At 35.9% G+C, this 20446-nt stretch overlaps 1 protein-coding gene across 1 annotated transcript in view; it reads right to left on the bottom strand.

The window, feature by feature from the left end:
- Positions 1-282: 282 nt before the first annotated feature.
- YME1L1 (YME1 like 1 ATPase) overlaps positions 283-20446 on the bottom strand; it is a 49196-nt gene continuing 29032 nt past the window's right edge. The window contains exons 8-19 of the mRNA XM_032396684.1: positions 18877-18959; positions 14553-14643; positions 10751-10903; positions 10051-10183; positions 8645-8707; positions 7531-7643; positions 6678-6833; positions 5978-6129; positions 4980-5106; positions 4813-4886; positions 3887-3973; positions 283-1428 (exon numbers count right to left, since the gene is read on the bottom strand). Of these exons, the coding sequence (XP_032252575.1) occupies positions 1285-1428; positions 3887-3973; positions 4813-4886; positions 4980-5106; positions 5978-6129; positions 6678-6833; positions 7531-7643; positions 8645-8707; positions 10051-10183; positions 10751-10903; positions 14553-14643; positions 18877-18959 (1376 nt within the window). The 3' untranslated portion in view covers positions 283-1284. The remainder of the gene's footprint in view (positions 1429-3886; positions 3974-4812; positions 4887-4979; positions 5107-5977; positions 6130-6677; positions 6834-7530; positions 7644-8644; positions 8708-10050; positions 10184-10750; positions 10904-14552; positions 14644-18876; positions 18960-20446) is intronic.

Raw genomic sequence — 20446 nt, 5'->3', positions numbered from 1 at the left:
TAAAAACATGCATCTGCACAAAGACATGTATACATACAGGGAGAAGTAAGGAAGGAGAGAGGGAGAGGGAAGGAGAAGAGAAAAGGGAAAGGGAGGTGGGCAATTAAAAAATGGGATGATGAATGTGGACCAAGGGTATATGGGAGTTCCTTGTATTATTCCAGTAACATTTCTGTAAGTTTGAAATTAGATCAAAATTTAAAATTATAAAAAAAAAGAGGCAAGGATATTGTATAGCAAACTCCCTCTATTCTTCAATGAAGACCATATACAGCTTAAAAGTTATTAGAAAACTGTAGGTAATTTTAATAAAATCACTTCAAGAATATAATTTGGTTGTAAAACCAATACAGTGAGCTCTAAAATAATTTTTCTATTGAGTTAAATAAAGTCATCTGTAAATCCTGTAACAACATGTTCATATTCACAAAATCCAAATGAAAAGCAAACACAACTTTCCATTTCTAACATAGGGTAATTCAAAGTTCACTTTGAAGGGACTGAGATTTTGGGTTAATTTTTCTCTTAATACCAAGCATAATTATAGTTATTTAGATTTTGAAGTGACTCACTTTTTATTTAACAAAACACTTGCAGCTCTGAAATAAATTTCATTAGTAAGAATGATAATGATGTTTAAAAGAAAAAAGACCATGAAAATGCAAGCTGCATTTCTAAAAGGTTATAATCATTTAAATTCTGATTATATCTGTACATTTACAATTCTCTACTCTTAGGCAAAAACAAAAAGAACTATTTTATATATGGACACTCTGGAGCATAATTAAGTGCATCTTAATGAAGTTTCCACTGACCTATATAGAAATATGGTTCACCGACAGCCAAATGGCAGCATATCTTTAACAAAGATAAAAGGTACTATCTAAAAACAAAGACAATCCTTTAACAATTTTACTTTGCCAAGTAAAAATACTTCCAAAGAGCTAAAGGCACAATTTTTATTCACATCCAGTAGAGGAACCAACCATAAAATCACTACTTATTTTCAAATGAATAACTTACTGACATTTCTCAAACAAGCTGTTTCCAATCCTAATAGTTCTTTATTTTCTTTAACATATTTATTATGGGTTGATAATTTGCAATAGGTGTCATTATGAGAATAACCAAAATTAGATTAAACATGACAAAAGAGAGACAAAGTGTTTCACACCCTTGAGTGACACCAAGGCAAGAATGGGAGAAAAGCATTGCAAAAGACTACTGAAATGCTACTTATATATTCTTGCAGTAAAACCAGCAATGCATCCATTTTAAGAGTTATCATCTCACTTCCAATTTCTTTCCCTCAAGAACAATTTGAATCTCTTTGGCATCCAAAGTCTCATAGGTTAGTAAAGCTTCTGCTAGATTCTTATGCTCTTTTGCATGAGTCTTCAAGATATGTTTCGCTCGTTCGTATGAGTCCTGAAATGAAAAAAGCAGGTATCTAAGAGGCAGAAAACGTAGGAGAAGCAAAAACCATAAATAAGAAAAAAAAATGTATATGCCTTAAAAAATATGAAATATATTCATTTCTAGTTATAAAAGATAAAAGCATTGGGCTCCATGCTGGGCGTGGAATCTACTTGATAGATAGATAGATAGACAGACAGACAGACAGACAGACAGATAGAGATAGATAGGGCAAGCTTGGTTCTCAAAGAGAAGTTTCGTATTTGCAAATGTTCTATTTTTAACCTCAAAATCTATCATATTGATAAATGAGGATTACTTAGGGAGCTACTTAAAGATATAAAAGTATGTATTATACTTATCTGTATTTTAAATAAGGTCTGTGAACAAAGAAATCTATTTCTCTATGCAATATACATGTTAAAAAGGGAAGGGAGGTTTGCTCCTTTTGCCTTGTGAGATTTCAGCAGAAAAGATCTACTTTTCTATTGTTATTTGATAACAACTCTGTCAGCCTGTGACAACTATACCACTGTAAAATGAGTTTACCAACATCAAGAAGCATAAGTCATATAAACATAACACAATTATTAAAAATAAACATCATTAGACATTCTGAACAAAACCGTTACGGTCAAGTGAAATCATCAAATTAAAGAAAACATATAAAGTATTATAAATATGTCATGGAATATTGAAACTAATATCCAAGGATGAATTAGTATTAACTTTAAAAACTTCATTGGAATGAAATCCTTACATTGTAACATGAAAGACTACGATAAGGTTTTCATATTTTTAAGTTTCATAAACATTTGAACCTAAAATGTATACTAGCTAGTCATCATTTCCCTTAATAACAATGTAAGCGTGCCATCTAGTGGAAAGAGTACCTACTGCCTTCCCAATCTTAACATTTCAGAAAAGTACTAGAGCAAAGAAAGAGTATTTCCAATGCCCTAAGAATACTAGAGTATAGATAATTTACTTAACATAAATAGCAAAGGAAAGAGAATGAAGATTCAGGGAAGGCAGAGAGAATTCCTCTTCTGAAACACCTTCTAAATCTTTCCATTATATAAATTTTTCATATACTTAATGACTTTAAACCATTTTCTACCTCCTTAAGTTAATCAAAACCTCGCCCTCCTGGGGGAGACTCCTAAGCCCTCAAGTGGCAGCTATTGATTCTTATCCCAGACATTTCAGGGTAAAGAGGTGAACTCTTTGTTCCCCTCACCGCTGACAGACCATTACTATGCTACCCTCTTCCATAAAGCACGATTCCTTTGAAGTTTACACCATCTGACTGTAGCCCTATTCAACATCCTTGATTTTGCAATCTACTACCCTAATTACAGTTCTCATTCACTAGACTTTCTGGAATTTAGCTCTGTCTTTTCCATTCCAAGACCTGCCTTCATGCACATCCAAATGGAATGCACATATTGAACCTCTGCACTAAGCACCAGGTCCACGTAGCTCCCTCAACTTGAAATCTTCACTAAGACACCTCAAATTCAGGAGCACCTGGGTGGCTCAGTTGGTTAAGCGTCTGCCTTCAGCTCAGGTCATGATCCCAGAGTCCAGAGATCAGACCCCACGTCAGAATCCCTGCTCAGCAGGCAGTCTGCTTCTCCCTCTGCCCCTCACCCACCCCACTCATGCTCGCTCTCTCGTTCTCTCTCTCAAATAAACAAGTAAAATTAAAAAAAAAAAGACACCTCAAATTCAATATGTATAAAACTCAGCTCATAATCTACATACTTCCCCACCTTAGGCCATCATCAGTGTTTTCTCAGTAAACGGCACACACAACTATACAGCTGCATGAGGCAGAAACAGCTTTGTATTTAATTTAGCTGCTCTCTCACCCAAACATCAAAAAGGCATTTTGATTCCACTAGATCAGTATCTCTTGAACGCATTTTCTCAATTTCTACACTCACTGCCCTAATCCAAGCATCTGCTGTACCACGAGGAGACTCCACAGTAACTACTAACTGATCTCACTGAGTCTATGCTCACATATTCTGTACTGCACACTGCGATCAAAAAGACTTTTGTTTTCAAAGAACTTTGTGCTTCATTCTCAGCACACGCACGCAGCTAGGCACAAAGCAAATAATATTTGTTGAATAAAATATATGTCAGAGTGAAAAACCAATAAAGACTCAAATAATCAATATCCCCTATTCTAACAACTCTATGGTTTTACAGCTTAAGTAGAATATTTATAATTACTGATATTAACTGTTCCTAGCCTATAGCCAGAATAAAATATTCAGTCTATGACCAGAGGCTCCCAAACAACATATTGAAATCATGGTTTCAATGGTGCACTTATTCTCTTTATTATACATAGTGACATTTCTAAACAGGGGATAACCATTATCTTCTGGTAGTACCTAACTATTGAGGCACATTATGACCAGACAAATAAATAAGCATATAAAAATATGATCATTACCCTTAGAAGGATTCTAATTTCTTGTTCAATAGCAGATTGAGTTTCTGGACTCAGTTTCCCAGTATCACTGTAGGTCATAACTCCAAGCTAAAAAAAATGAAAAGAAATTGAACAGAAAAACCCTAAACCACTAAAATATGTAACAGAGGAAGTACTATCCTATACTTAAGGAAACATCATGGGGACAAGGAAGAAATGCAATATAAAAACACCCTTGAGGGCAAAGAAATTTCATCATTCTTCTGAAAGTGTAAGACTAAAATTAAAAATATAAGAGAAAAAATTTAAAATAATAAGTATGGCTCTGAGTACCTTCTTCGAAAACCTTTGCAGCTATTCCAAATCCAGAAATCCACAATGTAGTGTATTAGAAATGATTCATGAAGCCACAGTGATAATGTAGGAGAGTGAAATATGTGGAAAGGGTAAAGTAAGCAAGCTCAGCAAATAGGTGTTTTATGTCATAAGAACAGAAAATAGAATATCTTATCATTTGCTTAACTCATGAGATACTGTTATTGTCCAAGCAGCTAGGATGGAAAGTGAATACTATATGTTATTACTCAAAAAACAAAAACAGTTTAGTTTAGAATAAGCTGTGACAAATCTACTTGAAATGAGATGGGGGGGGAGTAAATGTTACCAATTTATAATGAGAACCCTCTCTCATAGGGCGCCTGGGTAGCTCAGTTGTTTAAGCGACTGCCTTCGGCTCAGGTCATGGTCCCAGAGTCCCGGGACTGAAATCCTGCATCGGGTTCCCTGCTCCCTCTGACCCTCCCCCGTCTCATGCTTTCTCTCTCTCTTGCTCGCTCTCTCTCAAATAAATAAAATCTTAAAAAAAAAAAAAAAGAACCCTCTCTCATAAACAGACACTTGGCAAATCATCATTTGATACATGAGGAAGGGTTAAAATTAGCTATTACCTTTTCACTCATTCCAAATTTGGTAACCATCCGCTTTGCTATTTTAGTTGCATTATCAAAATCACTGGAAGCACCTAAAATTTAAAAATATACATAGAACTCAATTTTTTAAGGTATTTTTAAATCAGCAAGCACAATTTGAACTAAAGCCATTCTTTACAGCCAACCTGTTGTGATATGGTCAGTTCCAAATATAAGCTCCTCAGCTACTCTTCCTCCCATACTAACGTCCATCTGTGCAAGCAACTGAGCTCTAGTTTCATTCCATCTGTCATTCTCAGGCAAAAGGGACACCTAGACAATTGAAAACAAAGAAAAACTTCAGACACAGTTTGAAATACCTATATTAATGATCAGAATTATCATTTGGCTCTTGCTATAGTACTTAATATCATGATGCTGACAGCTCAAAAAAATTTAGAGATGGTCTCAGGCGACTAATGACAAAACTGGCAATATACAAAATAAGAAAAATTCTTTATAAAGCAAAAGTTCATTTTATATGTAATACGTATATGATGCTGCAAGAGGATGGACTTATACCCAGGTGCACAAAAATGCTTAAAGTGTCTATCATTAGAAAGGTATGAAAATGAAACTTGTACTTGGGGCGCCTGGGTGGCTCAGTTGTTAAGCAACTGCCTTCAGCTCAGGTCATGGTCCCAGGGTCCTGGGATCGAGTCCCATATCGGGCTCTCCGCTCCGCGGGAAGCCTGCTTCTCCCTCTCCCACTCCCCCTTGCTTGTGTTCCCTCTCTCGCTGTGTCTCTCTCTGTCAAATAAATAAATAAAATCTTTAAAAAAAAAAAGAAAATGAAACTTGTACTCAATAAGAAAAATCTTAGAAAAACTATGGAATCACTGACATAGTTTCTTTGTGGAGGGAAAAGAGCAATTACATATTTAAGAATGATACTTTGTTGTCATTCCAGATTTAAATTTCATAATGTAAATATATAATATTTGAAATATTAGTATTCTTTATTAGCAGATGTTTCACCAGTATCTCTGATTTCACAATGGTTCAGAATGTTAAAGAAGAAAGTTCTCAGCAAACTTAGGAATTAGTTGAATTTTCTTTTTAATTATTTTCATCAATAATTTCCTACATAAGTTTTTGGAGAGTGTTACTTGAAAGAAAAGAAAAAAAACTACAAGATACTTACATGTCCAAGTGTTGGCCCTCGTGGCATGATTGTAGCTTTGTTGATAGGCATTGCATCTTTAGTGTAATATGCAATAATAGCATGACCAGATTCATGATATGCTGTGATGGTTTTGTTTTTGTTATCAATTTCCACACTTCTACGTTCAGGCCCTAAGGATAAAAATTTAACTGAATAAAATTATTCTGTTAGGAAAGTATATTTAGATGAATGAAACCCACTTGCCTTTAAGTAATTCTTAGAGTGACATGACTTAATATCATTAACAAATATTTTAAACCACAGTAACTTGACAAATGACAACCAAAATTGTAAGAGCTGTCATCTTACTCCTTACTATCAACAAGGAAAAAGTTTAATTCTATTTCCAGAAAATAAATTTAAAGAAGAAATGTCATAACTAACCTGTTCTGAAGCCAATTCAAGATTTAAAATCAAATACTGAAAATCAGTAAAATTATTCTTTTATCAGCAATATCAGACAAGAGGAAACACATGGGCACCCCCTACCCCCAAAAAGTATAATCATATAAACTATATTTGTTCTGTAAGAGGCCCAATTGTGTGGCTATTTTTGAATATGTATTTTCTTGCTCCTGTACCTTTCTTTTTTATAACCTTTTTCTCAAAAAGAATTTATTCTCTAACATAATGAACAGTGTTAAGACAGGGAAAAAGAAAAAGGGGAGAGAAAACCTACCCATTAGAATTTTATCTTTGGAAAACTCTAGTTCCTTCATGGTAACCATTTCTTTTCCATCAACAGCTGCCTTTAATGCAGCCTGGTTCACAAGATTCTCCAACTCTGCTCCAGAAAAGCCAACAGTACCTCGAGCTATAATTTCTGGATCAACAGCTACATAGACAAACACAATATTAAAATTCCAGAACAACTCTTCACAAACAACTCGCATTCCAAAAGAAAAAAGAAAACAGCTATCCTGAACTAGAACTTAAAATATTTATTTCACTGTTAACTACAAAATAAACTTACTTTTTCTAAAGGAAAAAGCCAAAATTGCCATTAAATATATCATTAAAACTACCAGTGGGACAAATCACAGAAGTTCTTAAAGAACTTTGTGGAAAAAAAAAAACCAAAGAAATTCAGAGTTGCCAGACTTGATTTATAAACCTTCAAATTATAACCTAAATTGTTACTAGCCTAAGCACAAACTGAAAATGTATACTCAGACAACAGTTTATTGGGGCACCTGGGTGGCTCAGTCGTTAAGTGTCTGCCTTTGGCTCAGGTCATGGTCCCAGGGTCCTGGGATCGAGCCCCACATCGGGCTCCCTGCTCTGTGGGAAGCCTGCTTCTCCCTTTCCCACTCCCCCTGCTTGTGTTCCCTCTCTCGCTGTGTCTCTCTCTGTCAAATAAATAAATAAAATCTTTAAAAAAAAAAAAAAAGGACATATAAATGGAGAGAAAAAAAGGACATATAAAAAACTGGTCTTTTGAGACATTTGTCAAGTAACCACAAACAGGGCAGAATGAAATATTACCATTTTATAGAGATAATAATAAAGTTTATTACTGGAATCAGACTTACACTGATCAAACTTTATTTTATTGAGATACCATTTCAAAATTTCTGTTCGACCTTTTACATCTGGTCTTGGAACTGTAACCTGCATGTCAAAACGACCAGGACGTATTAAGGCACTAAAGGGAGAAGAAGAAAATATAAATTAATAATCTGAGTACGCTGAAGGTCAAATTAAATAGGACTGACACTCTAAAGTCAAGATGGAAGGATAATGGCAACCAGAGGTTAGACTGGAGTTTTAGTTTTTATTTTAATTCCAGGACAGTTAATATACAGTGCTATATTAGTTTCAGGTATACAATATAGTGATTCAACAATTCCACACATCACCCAGTGCTCATCACAACAGGTGCACTCCCTAATCCCCATCACCTATTTCACCCTAGATTGGAGTTTTGAACATAAATATTCAGATAACTCCTTGTAAAACATGACTCAAGTAACAGTTTCAATAACCAGAAGGCAGAACAAAGGTTGACAGAGAGAGGTAATACACAACCCTCATAAACAAAAACATGCAAGCCAGTCACTCAAGGAAAAATAATTCTAGAGCAGTCTATTATGAGAGCTACACTATGATAGCTTCCTATCACAACTGCTCTAAGTACAGAATGTTAAACTATAGACTTAGGCAAAGATAAAACTATTAGATCAAATTAAAATATGAGTAACTTCTATGATAAAATCAAAAATTTTAAACTATAATAAATTTTATTTTAAAAATGCTCTCCACCACCCCCAAATTCTGTGATATAAAGTTGTCAGAAGATTAACGACTTTACTGAAATTTAAATCACGTATCACAGAATTTCAAGTAGATAATCCAGTGGTTTTTAATATATTCAAAGTTGTGCAATTATCAACAATCTAACTCAAGAATATTTTTATTCCCCCACCCCAAAAGAAACCCCACAGCCACCAACAGTCACTACTCTCCATTCTTCCCACCCTCTGGCAACCACTAATCTACTTTCTGTTGCCACCGATTTGCTTATTCTGGACATTTCATATAAAAAGAATCATATGTGATGTTTTGTGATCAGCTTCTTTCTCTTTTAAAGTTCATCCATGGTTCAGTATGCATCAGTACTTGTCAAAAAAGTCTTTTAATACGTACTTATCTAATGCCTCTGGGAAGTTTGTGGCTCCTATTATGATAACTCCTTCGTTGGGTTTAAAACTATTAAAAAAGAAAAAAAGTAACATTTCACTGAATATTAAAAGAGTACACATATAGAAATGCTCTACACAAAACTGTTTATCATTAAACTTAGTAACAGCAAAGAAGAGGGACTGATCTTTTTTATACCCAAAGTGGTAAGACATCTCTATTATTTTTTGAAAGGAACAAATGTTATTAGGCCAGTACACTTCAATAAAAATGCTAATAATAAGTCACAAAGTCATCTATGATTACATGCCTTCACGGTATTTGTTCTACTTAGGAAGACATGACCTGACAGAAAAGGCTTGGGTAGGGGTGCCTGGGTGGCTCAGTCGTTAAGCGTCTGCCTTCGGCTCAGGTCATGATCTCAGGGTCCTGGGATCGAGCCCCGCATTGGGCTCCCTGCTCAGCAGGAAGCCTGCTTCTCCCTCTCCCACTCCCCCTGCTTGTGTTCCTTCTCTGGCTGTGTCTCTCTCTGTCAAATAAATAAATAAAATCTTAAAAAAAAAAAAAAAAGAAAAAGCTTGGGTACCTGACTCATTTGTGAAAAATTATTCTCAAGTTTACCAATTCAAATTATTTGCTCCTAGACTTCCTGTTTGGTTCCAAAATGTCCTATATGGTTTTAAAAAGTTTTTCCTTCTTGGGGCGCCTGGGTGGCTCAGTTGGTTAAGCGACTGCCTTCGGCTCAGGTCATGATCCTGGAGTCCTTGGATCGAGTCCCGCATCGGGATCCCTGCTCGGCAGGGAGCCTGCTTCTCCCTCTGACCCTCCCCCCTCTCATGTGCTCTCTCTCTCTCATTCTCTCTGTCTCAAATAAATAAATAAAATCTTTAAAAAAAAAAAAAAAAAAGTTTTTCCTTCTTTCAAAGCAACCCCACATCTTGCTCCTTATATTATAAAAACTGATGCAAACTTTTAATCTACCACAACACTAATACCTAGTCACAAATTGTGTAGGAACCAGCATACACTCTTTACATCTCCAAATAGACTAGTATTCTCAACTGGAATCATCACTTTCCTGTCATCATACAATTAATGAAAAAAGGTATAGAGATCACCAATTAAGAAGAGTTGATATGTCAATCACCCCATTAGTAATGCAGAGAACACAATACAGAGAATGCAGCTTGTCTTGACTTCTTGCACAGGGACTACTCTGTTGCCTACATTTTTTTCTATTTCTTTCTCTCTTTTTTTTAAGATTTTATTTTAAGAAATCTCTATACCCCATGTGGGGCTCAAACACACAACTACGAGATCAAGAGCTGCATGCTCCACTGACTGAGCCAGCCAGACACCCCGCTATTTCTCGAATGTTACCATATCCCAAAGATAGAGGAAGATTCAATTACCCATCCATTTCAGCAAGAAGTTGATTTATAGTCTGCCTTGAATATGGGTGCATTGGAGACTCAATTCGCTTCCCACCAACAGAATCTAATTCATCAATAAATATAACACAGGGAGCATTTGCTTTTGCTTCCCCTAGGAAAAGAGAAAAGATTCAAATAAGTTTAATGAAATCAATACTTTCTGAACAAAATCATGTAAGTATTAAAAACCTGTAAGACTGTCAAAAGCCAACAGAAGACATTCATTAAGGAGAAAATACACAAAAGGAGATCTTTCTTTCTTTTAAAACTGATATAAGAACAGTAGCCTCGGGAAAAAAAACTGTACCATAGAAAATGATATATAATAAAAACAACTGAGTATTCATTCTTCCACTGTACAAACCATATACAATCAGATTGGAGGCTAATTATTCTTTAATTACATGCTATTGAATTGATGAATAAGATAAAAAGGATAACAACAACAAAAAACCCAGCTTTTCAACAGGCCCCAACCTCATCTAACACTTCTAGCTCTTCTATTTGGGGAAAAAGTACAGTTCTGTTTTAGCTCACACATTAAATTACCTAAAACCAAAACCCCACAATGGCTAGGTCAGCTATCAATCATAATCAAGTAGCAAATAAAGGGTAAGAAGCCCTCTTTCCCTTAAATTAACAAAATTTCGTATTATATGAAAGATACATTAAAACATACTAAAGAGATTTCTGATACGGCTGGCTCCCACACCCACAAACATTTCATCAAATTCTGATCCAGAAGCATAATAAAAAGGAACATCAGCTTCTCCAGCCACAGCTCGAGCAAGAAGTGTCTTCCCTGTCCCTGGTGGTCCAACTAAAAGTATTCCTAAAAGAAAAAATAAATAGAATGGGTCAAATTAAAAAATAAAAATAAACCCTGATGTGAACCTATAAAAGTTATTAATTAATGTATATATAGTTTTGAGGTTGAAGGCACATGACCAATATTTTGAAACAAAACATACGTCTCTAGTAATGATTCACTTCAGGATCTTCAAAACTAATTTTTCTCTACCATTTCTATCTTGAGAGAATGGAATATAATAAACTTATTTATCACTAAACAAGATAAAACTCACATAAACACAGATTAAGAGATTAAACAACCAAATGTGACACATGAACCCTTGACTTGATGCTCTTCCATAAAAAACATTTAAGAAATTCTAGGGACATCTGATGAAAATTTGAAAAAATACTGGAGTATAAGATATTAAGGAAATAGTATTTAGTTTTATTTGGTAGGATAAATTATTCTCTTTAGGATAATGTCCTTTGTCTTAGGTGATACACAGCAAAGTATTTAGATGTATAAAGTAATTAATGTCTACAGCTTTGTAACTATTCCATATGTTTGAAAATTTTCCTAACAGCAGTATGTTTTTCATAAGTGGGAATAACAGAATTCTCTGGTTTCCACAACTTTTCATTTTTCATGTAAAAAAAAAAAAACTGTATTAATGCTATATTTTAACATAAAACTCTTTTTAAAGGAAAGTTGCTGAAAAATACCCTTAAGACTATCCTCTTGTATTGCCATGTTATTGTTATTCTTAGCTGGTTTAAATCATCATATCAACTTCTGTAGGATCTATTTTGGTACCTGAGAATTTTCCCACAATTTTATAAAATATCCCTTGTGATTAGAAAAAGTGTAACTACTTTATGACTTTAAACGTGTTCTTTATGATGTTATAGTATTGACTTTAATAAATGAATCCCAAATTAGCAGAGATTCATGCAAACATTTTTATATACTGCTGAACACTGTCAGTAGAGATAGTGGGCAGCATACAAACAAACCTTAAATATGAGTCCCCCCCTTTAACTCACCAATTCCATTTCTAGAATTGGAATCTAGAATAATAATAAATAAATGAGTAAATATAGAATTTATTCTAAGGAGATAATTAAGCATGTGGGCAAAGCCTTGAGATATTAAGATGATCATCACAGTGCTGATTTTATTATTTTAATTAAAAACTGTTTGAGTATAGTTGATACACAGTTACATTAATTTCAGATGTACAACATAGTGATTTGACAAGTTTATACATTATGCTGTGCTCCCCACAAGTGTAGCTACCATCTGTCACCATACAATACTATCACAGTATCACTGACTATATTTACTATGCCTTTTATTCCTCTGACTTACCCATTCGACAACTGGAAGCACGTTTCTCCCTTTCCCCTTCACACATTTTGCCCAGCCCTCACATTGCTAATTTTAGGAGCAAAACATTGGAAACCATAAAAGTTTAATATAAGTGGTTAAAGTATAGTACAATCATACAGTGCAAGGACACCACAAAGTCATTACAATCTTGTACCCAGTTCCAGCATATGGTTTTCCCTCACACCAACAAACAATTCTCCAACACCAGATGGGCATCTTAATATTCAACTCAATTCTGATGCTACCTACCTGGAGATAGCATCAAATACTGTAAGTTAAGCACTTGGTCCCAAAAGACTGCCTCTATCCCCAACCCTCACCATGTCATCTGCAAGACCAGGTTGTTACCTGTGCTTCTGACTGACAGATCATAGACAGGAGGTTCCAGTGACCCCTTCCTTGGATTTGATTAATTTGCTAGAATAGCTCAAAGAACTCAGAGAAACATTCTACTTACTTGATTACTGGTTTATTATAGAAGGATACAATTCAGGAACAGTCAGTCAGATGGAAGAGATGCATAGGGCAAGGAAAGGGAAAAGGATTGCTGAGCTGCTATGCCCTCTCTAGATATGCCACTCTTCCCACATCTCCACATGTTCACCAACCTAGAAGCTCTCTGAATCCTATCCTTTTGGGTTTTAATGGAGGCCTCATTACATAGGCATGACTGACTCAGCCTCCAGCCACTCTCCCCTCCTAGTCAGGAGGGTAAGACTGAAAGTTCCAGCCCTCTAATCACATGGTTGATTCTCCTGGCAACCAGCTCCTAACCTTAGGTGTGTTCTAAAAGTCGCCTCATCAACACAACAGAAGACAAATCTATTGCTGTCATCACCATGAAACTACAAGAATGGGACTAACACTAAATATATATTTCTTATTATAAATCACAATAGTCATTAAAAATCATATTAACTGTGAGAAAACATGAGACAAAGACAAACTGAGGAACAGTCCACAAATTAGTATGTATTCTGCACAATTTTTAAGGTCATGAAAGATCCACACACACTCCCATAAGAAAAGGCTGAGGAGGGGAGCCTGGGTGGCTCAGTCAGTTAAACGTCTGACTTCAGCTCAGATCACGATAAGGTCGTTAAGACTGAGCCCCACGTGGGGCTCCACACTCAGTGTCTGCTTTAGATTCTCTCTCCTCCTGCCCTCCCCCAGACCAACTCCTGTGCTTGCATGTGTGCTCACTCTCTCACATAAATAAATAAATAGACAGATAGATAGATAGATAAGACAGACAGACAGATAGACAGACAGGCAGGCTGAGGAATTTTTTCAGGTTAAAGAAAAATCTAAGGGTGCCTGGGTGGCTCAGCAGGTTAGGCAGCCAACCCTTGATTCTGGCTCAGGTCATGCTCTCAGGCTCCTGGGATTGAGCCCCATGGCTGCTCTACACTCAGCAGGGAGTCTGCTTAAGGATTCTCTCTCTCTCCCTCTGCTCCTCCCCCCACCTGCTCTACCTCTCTCCCTCTTTCTCTAAAAGAAATTGATTTAAAAAAAAAGATTAAAGAAAAATCTAAATGTGTAAACCTGGATTGAGTCTAAACCTGGGGTTGCGGGGGGGGATGGGAGGACCCCACTACAAAAGATATTATTAAGAGAAATGCAGAAATTTGAATATAACTGAATTTCATCATAGTTCTGAAACCATGTTAAATTTCCTCATTTTAACAACTATGTTGGAGTTACATAATAGAATTTCTTATTTGTAGGAAATACATAATGAGGTATTTGGGGTTAAAGGAGCATGATATCTACAATTTACTCTTAAACAGTTTAAAAATACATTTATGTAGCGGCGCCTGGGTGGCTCAGTCGTTAGGCATCTGCCTTCAGCTCAGGTCATGATCCCAGGGTCCTAGGATCGAGCCCCACATCGGGCTCCCTGCTCAGCAGGAAGCCTGCTTCTCCCTCTCCCACTCCCCTGCTTGTGTTCCCTCTCTCACTGTGTCTCTCTCTGTCAAATAAATAAAATCTTTAAAAAAAAAATACATTTATGTAAAGAAAGTGAGCAAATGAGACAAAGTGCTAAAAAACTATTGAGTTTTGTTAAGAGTACAGAGAGTTCTCTGCACTATTCTCACAACTGAAATTGTAACAAAACTCAAAATCCCCTTCCCCTCAAAAAAGGTTATACAAAGTTATGTTGAGAATGAAGACTTATTTGTAAAACAGCAATTAAGAACTAAACTTTAAGCTTTTAAATCCGGTAAAGATTAAATTAGTAATGGATTACAGTATTTTTTTGATGTCAAGTCATGGTAAAGGGAAGATATCTTACCTTTTGGAAGTTTACCTCCAAGCACGGTAAATTTTTGTGGATTTTTCAAGAATTCAACAACCTCCTGTAATTCTTGTTTAGCTTCTTCCACCTAAAGTGATATAATTTATCAAACAATTTTAAGTAATGATTAGATTATCAAGCCCTCCTCTTTGAAAATAGTAAATTTAACTGGAAATTAACTTGAAGGCTCCCTTATAAATGCACACACAAAAGGGATTTCACCCGACTCTTTTTGCCAGTTATGCGGTCTCCTTACATATCTCAACAAAAAACTAACTTTACATTTTTTTTTTTTAAGATTTTATTTATTTATTTGACAGAAAGAGACACAGCGAGAGAGGGAACACAAGCAGGGGGAGTGGGAGAGGGAGAAGCAGGCTCCCCGCGGAGCAGGGAGCCAGATGCGGGGCTCAATCCCAGGACTCTGGGATCATGACCCGAGCCGAAGGCAGACGCTTAACGACTGAGCCACCCAGGCGCCCCAACTTCTTACATTTTCAAGTAGTGCTTCCCCCAGTTAACAAGGACTTATATTCACAACTCTAGTTAAATGTGTCAGCGGCATTTGGTATAAACAGAAAGACTCACCTACCAAGTTTCAAATCCAGAACTTTTGACCTGGTTTATAAGCTTCAAGGGCAAATTATGTGAGCTTAATACATATCAATGAAAAGGGAGTCTGTGTTTAAGTTATAACATTAATTTACGATTAATTATTAGATTATTTTCATTATAAGGAATTACCACTAGATTATAAATGACTTAGTTCCTTACAAATGCCAAAGGGTGGAGACTAAAATTAAGCCAAAGTGCACTGATACTGCTTTGTAAATGGTTCTGGCAAAAAATGTTCAAAAGATTTAATCCCCCGAATACAAAAACCATGTAGAATTAAGGTCTCTCGCAAGAATAAAGCCCAATCTGGTCAAGAAAGATGGCATGTAGAGTATTAGCTCAACTTTAAAAACTCTGATATAAGATTAAGAAAGCTGCCTATCAGAGGTGCCTGGGCGGCTCAGTTGGTTAAGCGTCTGCTTTCGGCTCAGGTCATAATCTCAGGGTCCCTGGATCCAGTCCCATATCAGGCTCTCCACTCAGTGGCAGATCTGCTTCTCCCTCTCCCTCTATGATCTCTCTCTCTCAAATAAATAAAAATCTTAAAAAAAAAAAAAAAGCTGCCTATCAGAAATTAGTTAGCATACAACCAGAAGTAACAAATACAAGTACCTAGAGCCAGAATGATATCAAAGATGAGTGCAGAAGACCAGATATAAAATAACAGTGGTGGCAGTATGCTGAACTGGAAAGCAAAGACCCTTAGAGAGGACAAACCACCATGACTTGGCTCTACCACAGAATATAGACCTAGTGTTCTAGACTTCAATTTTTCAAGAAAAAAAAAAAGACATTAAAAATGTTAGCTACCAATTTAAATTAAAAGCACATTTATGTGTGTACTTTCATGTATTTATTTTGAATTACACTGGCCTAATAATACATTTGTAGCCAATTTGCAACCCTACATTAGACAACTTTAAATAGTTCTCAGTGGGAATAAAAGAACTCAAGTACATTGGTCAGGGTTAAAAAGAAACTACCTGACAAGAAGTGTACTAAAACATGAAACATCTCTGGGCTGAAGGGCATTATTAAAATCTAGAATTAAACTCATGACCCTCTTAGATTCCTGGATAATTTTCTAGGACGATTTCTAGGAAGTATACAATCATTAAAGAGTAAACAGTTTTTTAAATTAGGCTTAGAATAGTCTTTGAAAGTTATTGATTACATTATTAAAACTTAATAAAATGTTTGTAAAGTTAACAGTTGTAAGTAAAGCTCTGTCCACTCCTAAGGAGAAATGCGTACATATGTTCACCAAGAAACGTAAAAAAAATTCACAATAGCACTCTCTAGGCCAAAACTAGAAACAACCCAATTTCTACCTAATGTGGAATATACAATATTATGATATTCATAGAATACTATGCAATGGGAATGAATGAAGTACAACGTCATGTAAAAACATGGATGGATCTCACAAACATCATGTTGAGTGAAAGAAGCCATATACACTATGTAAAATTCAAAAGCAGGCCAAATTAATGTATGTTATGAGACAGAACAACGATTATGCTTGCAGTGGGAAAAAGGGACACTAGGAAGTTTCTGGTAATATTTTATTTCCTGAGCTGGGTGCCAATAATATACTGAGTTCACTGTGTGAAAATTTATTAAGGTACAGATTTGTGATTTGTGCAGTTTTGTGTGAATGCTAAGCTTCAATAAAATTTATGTTTATAAAGAGATTTGGGGGGCACCTGGGTGGCTCCTGGGATCGAGCCCCACATTGGGCTCCCTGCTCAGCGGGATTCAGCTTCGCCCTCTCCCTCTGCCCCTCCCCCACTCGTGCTTGCTCTCTCTCTCAAATAAAAATCTTTAAAAATATATATATAAATACATATAAAAAAGATTTGGCTCTTTATCTATTAAAATAAGCTTTTTAAACGTTCAAAGATATCCATATACTAAAAGAAGGCCAAAGTACATTCGGTCAAGGTAACAAATAACTTTAAATTGAAGGAAAAGGAAAACAAATTAGCTGTCACCTACTACTCAAACTACATTTTCTCTGCCCAAACTCTGTGTCAGGAAAATTACCAATTGAGGTATATAAAATCTATACAGGAAAATAGAGTTTAGGGAACAAGGCAATGAATAAAGTTATAAAAGCCCTTATTAGTATTTTTATGGCAGCTATATATAAAATTATTCCTACATAACCAGAAATTCTAGGCAAGGAAATGACATTCCTATACTAGCTCTTTAAGATTTGGTAAAACTGATCACAGGTACCACCTACTGGCATACCTATTTTAGTAAATGTTATACATTACTTTGGTGTACATAAATTTAGATTTTATAGCAATGAGAGCAATATAAAATTATAACAGTAATTATATTTGTTTAGATTAGCACAGGAAACTGTGACAATCTAAAAACTTTGTGATGTCCCCATTTCTAGTATTATCAGCATGTCTTCTTTAGCTTAGTATCAGAATTGGACTCATTCCAAAAGAAGTGCAGTATATTGAGTAACTGAAGTATATACATTGCAGGGAGAAAGTAAGAATGCCTTGCTGACCATAATCTCAGCACAGGTTCAATGTAGAGCAGGCTGACTGCACATCTTAAACAAAATGGGAAGAGCCCTCTGCACTAATGAGTCAAGTTTTCAAATACTCACTGCACCAACCTCTTCCTCAATTATTCTCTTTCTGCAACTCCAACAGGGTTCACAGCTGTTTAAATTGCAAAGGGAAGGGAAGGAATACTTGGTATAAAACTATCATAGTGACCCCTGATACTTAATTCCCTAATAGTAGAGGTTGTGAAAAATATTTATGCATAGATAGGGAACAGAGTGTGGAAAGAGGAAGAGCTCTCATTCTATTCCATATTAAAGTGGCCTTTTTATTGGTCAGCAAACAAGTCAGGCACATTAATTCTTCAGGATCTTTTTCTCTCTTTCTCTGGCTAGAAGTGTTCTTTGCTCAAATACATGCATGGTTTAGGCACACCTGGCTGGCTCAGTCAGTAAAGCATGTGATTCTTGATCTCAGGGTTGTAAGTTCAAGCCTCACATTGGGTGTACAGATTACTTAAAAATAAAATCTTATAAAAAAAGATACATGCATGGTTTACCCCATCATCTTCAAATCTTCACTCAAATGTCACCTTCTCAGTCAATCATACACTGAATATCCCCATTTAAAATTGTGACCTTTCTCTCAAAACTCCCAATCCTCTTTATGCCGCTCCGTATTTCTCCCATAATACTTCATCACTTTTGAACATACTCTAGTATTTCCTTATATACAATATCATGGTCTAGTTTCTGTTAGAACTAAAAATCCATGACAGCAGAGATTTATTTATTCTATCCCAGTATCTAAAAGAGGTCTGGAGAACATGCAGTGAAGCTAAAAGGTCCAAGGTTCTAATCATGGCTTGGTCTGTTCTAGTGTCCAGCCCCGATTCAGAAGCCCACCCAGAGTGGCCTCAGTACAAAAGACAGTGCTATCACCCAGGAAATTCCTAGGGACTTAGAAGCCCTGTGTTAGACATCAGGATCAAAGACCAAACTGTAGAACCAAAGATGCACCTAATGCTCTTGTCACTTAGGGGATTACAAGAGTTTTAGCGCCTGGAACTGGAGGTAGAGACAAATATATATTTATTTTCTATTTTACACCTTTAAAATCAAATACTGGCCTTACATAATTAGATAATAGAGAGTAGGGTAAATTTTTTAACTTACTCCTTTAACATGTTCAAAGGTGACATTTTTCATCTGGACAGGATCTACTGCAGAATCAAGCCCCGTTGTTGTCCGGAAGCGGACTAAAGAAGAAAAAAAAGAAATGTTTATATATTTCATAGATTCATAAAATTCCAACCACCTTATTATTCAGAGGTAAAAAAGTAGAGAAAAAATATATTTAAGTATTACATACATAAATTCATAGTGAAGTAACAGAAACTACATCTTCTGGATTTCTAGACCATGTTCAAGGAATAAATGACTCACATTAAAATGACATCTTTATACCTTCCAATTAAAATGAAAAATTATTTCCCTCTTCTATAATATCTAACAAGAGAAATTTACACCAATCATTCTCAAACTCCACCGTGCCTAAAAATCACTTGAGAAATGTAGTAATGCAAGTTCCCAGGCCATGGCCCAGAACTTCTGGTTGGTAGATTCAGGAAAAGGCCCAGGAGTTTGCAGTTTTGTTTTTTTTTTTAAAGATTTTATTTCTTTATTTGACAGAGAGATTGAAAGTACAAGCAGGGGGAGTGGCAGGCAGAGAGAGGGAGAAGCAGGCTCCCTGCTGAGCAGGGAGCCCGATGCAGGGCTCGATCCCAGGACCCTGGGATCATGACCTGAGCCGAAGGCAGACGCTTAACCAACTGAGCCACCCAGGTGCCCCAGGAGTTTCCATTTTTAACAACCACTCTAAATTATCCTGATACAACTGGTCAGGGATGCACACCATGAAATACATTGCCTTAAACCTAGCATAAGAACTGGCACTGGCTTTTTTTTTTTTTAAAAAGGGTAAACCTTAAAAGAGATTATTTCACTTTTCATGTAGCCTCCTCCTCCAGCAACTGTTATTACTTGCCCTCAGATGATATATGTCAGTAATGACATCATTAAGAAAGTGAAAGTTTGGAAGGAGAGTAAAATACTTAGAATGAACTACAGAGAACTATTACAAAGCTTTCTTAAAATCTCTCCCCTTTGGTTAAACTTCCCTACTAAAAAGATATAAATGAGTAAACAGAGCAATTTCTAATTTCCTCAGAGGACAAAAAATATTGTCTTTAAGACAGAAATTTAGATGCAAAAAGAATCAATAGGCAAAAATATACAGTTTTGTTGAAAACACTTAGCATATCAAGAATATACAAGTTAGGGGTGCCTGGGTGGCTCAGTTGTTAAGCATCTGCCTTCGGCGCAGGTCATGATCCCAGGGTCCTGGGATTGACCCGCATCGGGCTCCCTGCTCAATGGGAAGCCTGCTTCTCCCTCTCCCACTCCCCCTGATTGTGTTCCCTCTCTCGCCGTGTCTCCCTCTGTCAAATAAATAAATAAAATCTTAAAAAAAAAAAAGTTGGAAGAGCAAATGTAATATAGTAATTCTACAATGGACACTAATAGTTTTAGCCCACTAAATTGTTTATTCAAGGATCTACACAGATGGGCTTAATAAATAATGCAAATTAAATTTGTAGCCAAACCACTCGAAACTTATAAGAAATTATAAGGCAATGCACTTCATATTTTGATATATATTTTGCTTAATGTAAGAAATTAAGAA

The sequence above is a fragment of the Phoca vitulina genome, unplaced genomic scaffold (genome assembly GCF_004348235.1).
Source record: "Phoca vitulina isolate PV1807 unplaced genomic scaffold, GSC_HSeal_1.0 scaffold93, whole genome shotgun sequence".
NCBI lineage: Eukaryota > Metazoa > Chordata > Mammalia > Carnivora > Phocidae > Phoca > Phoca vitulina.
Note: the sequence above shows the minus strand (reverse complement) of the source record. Positions and strands in the feature narration are given on the sequence as shown.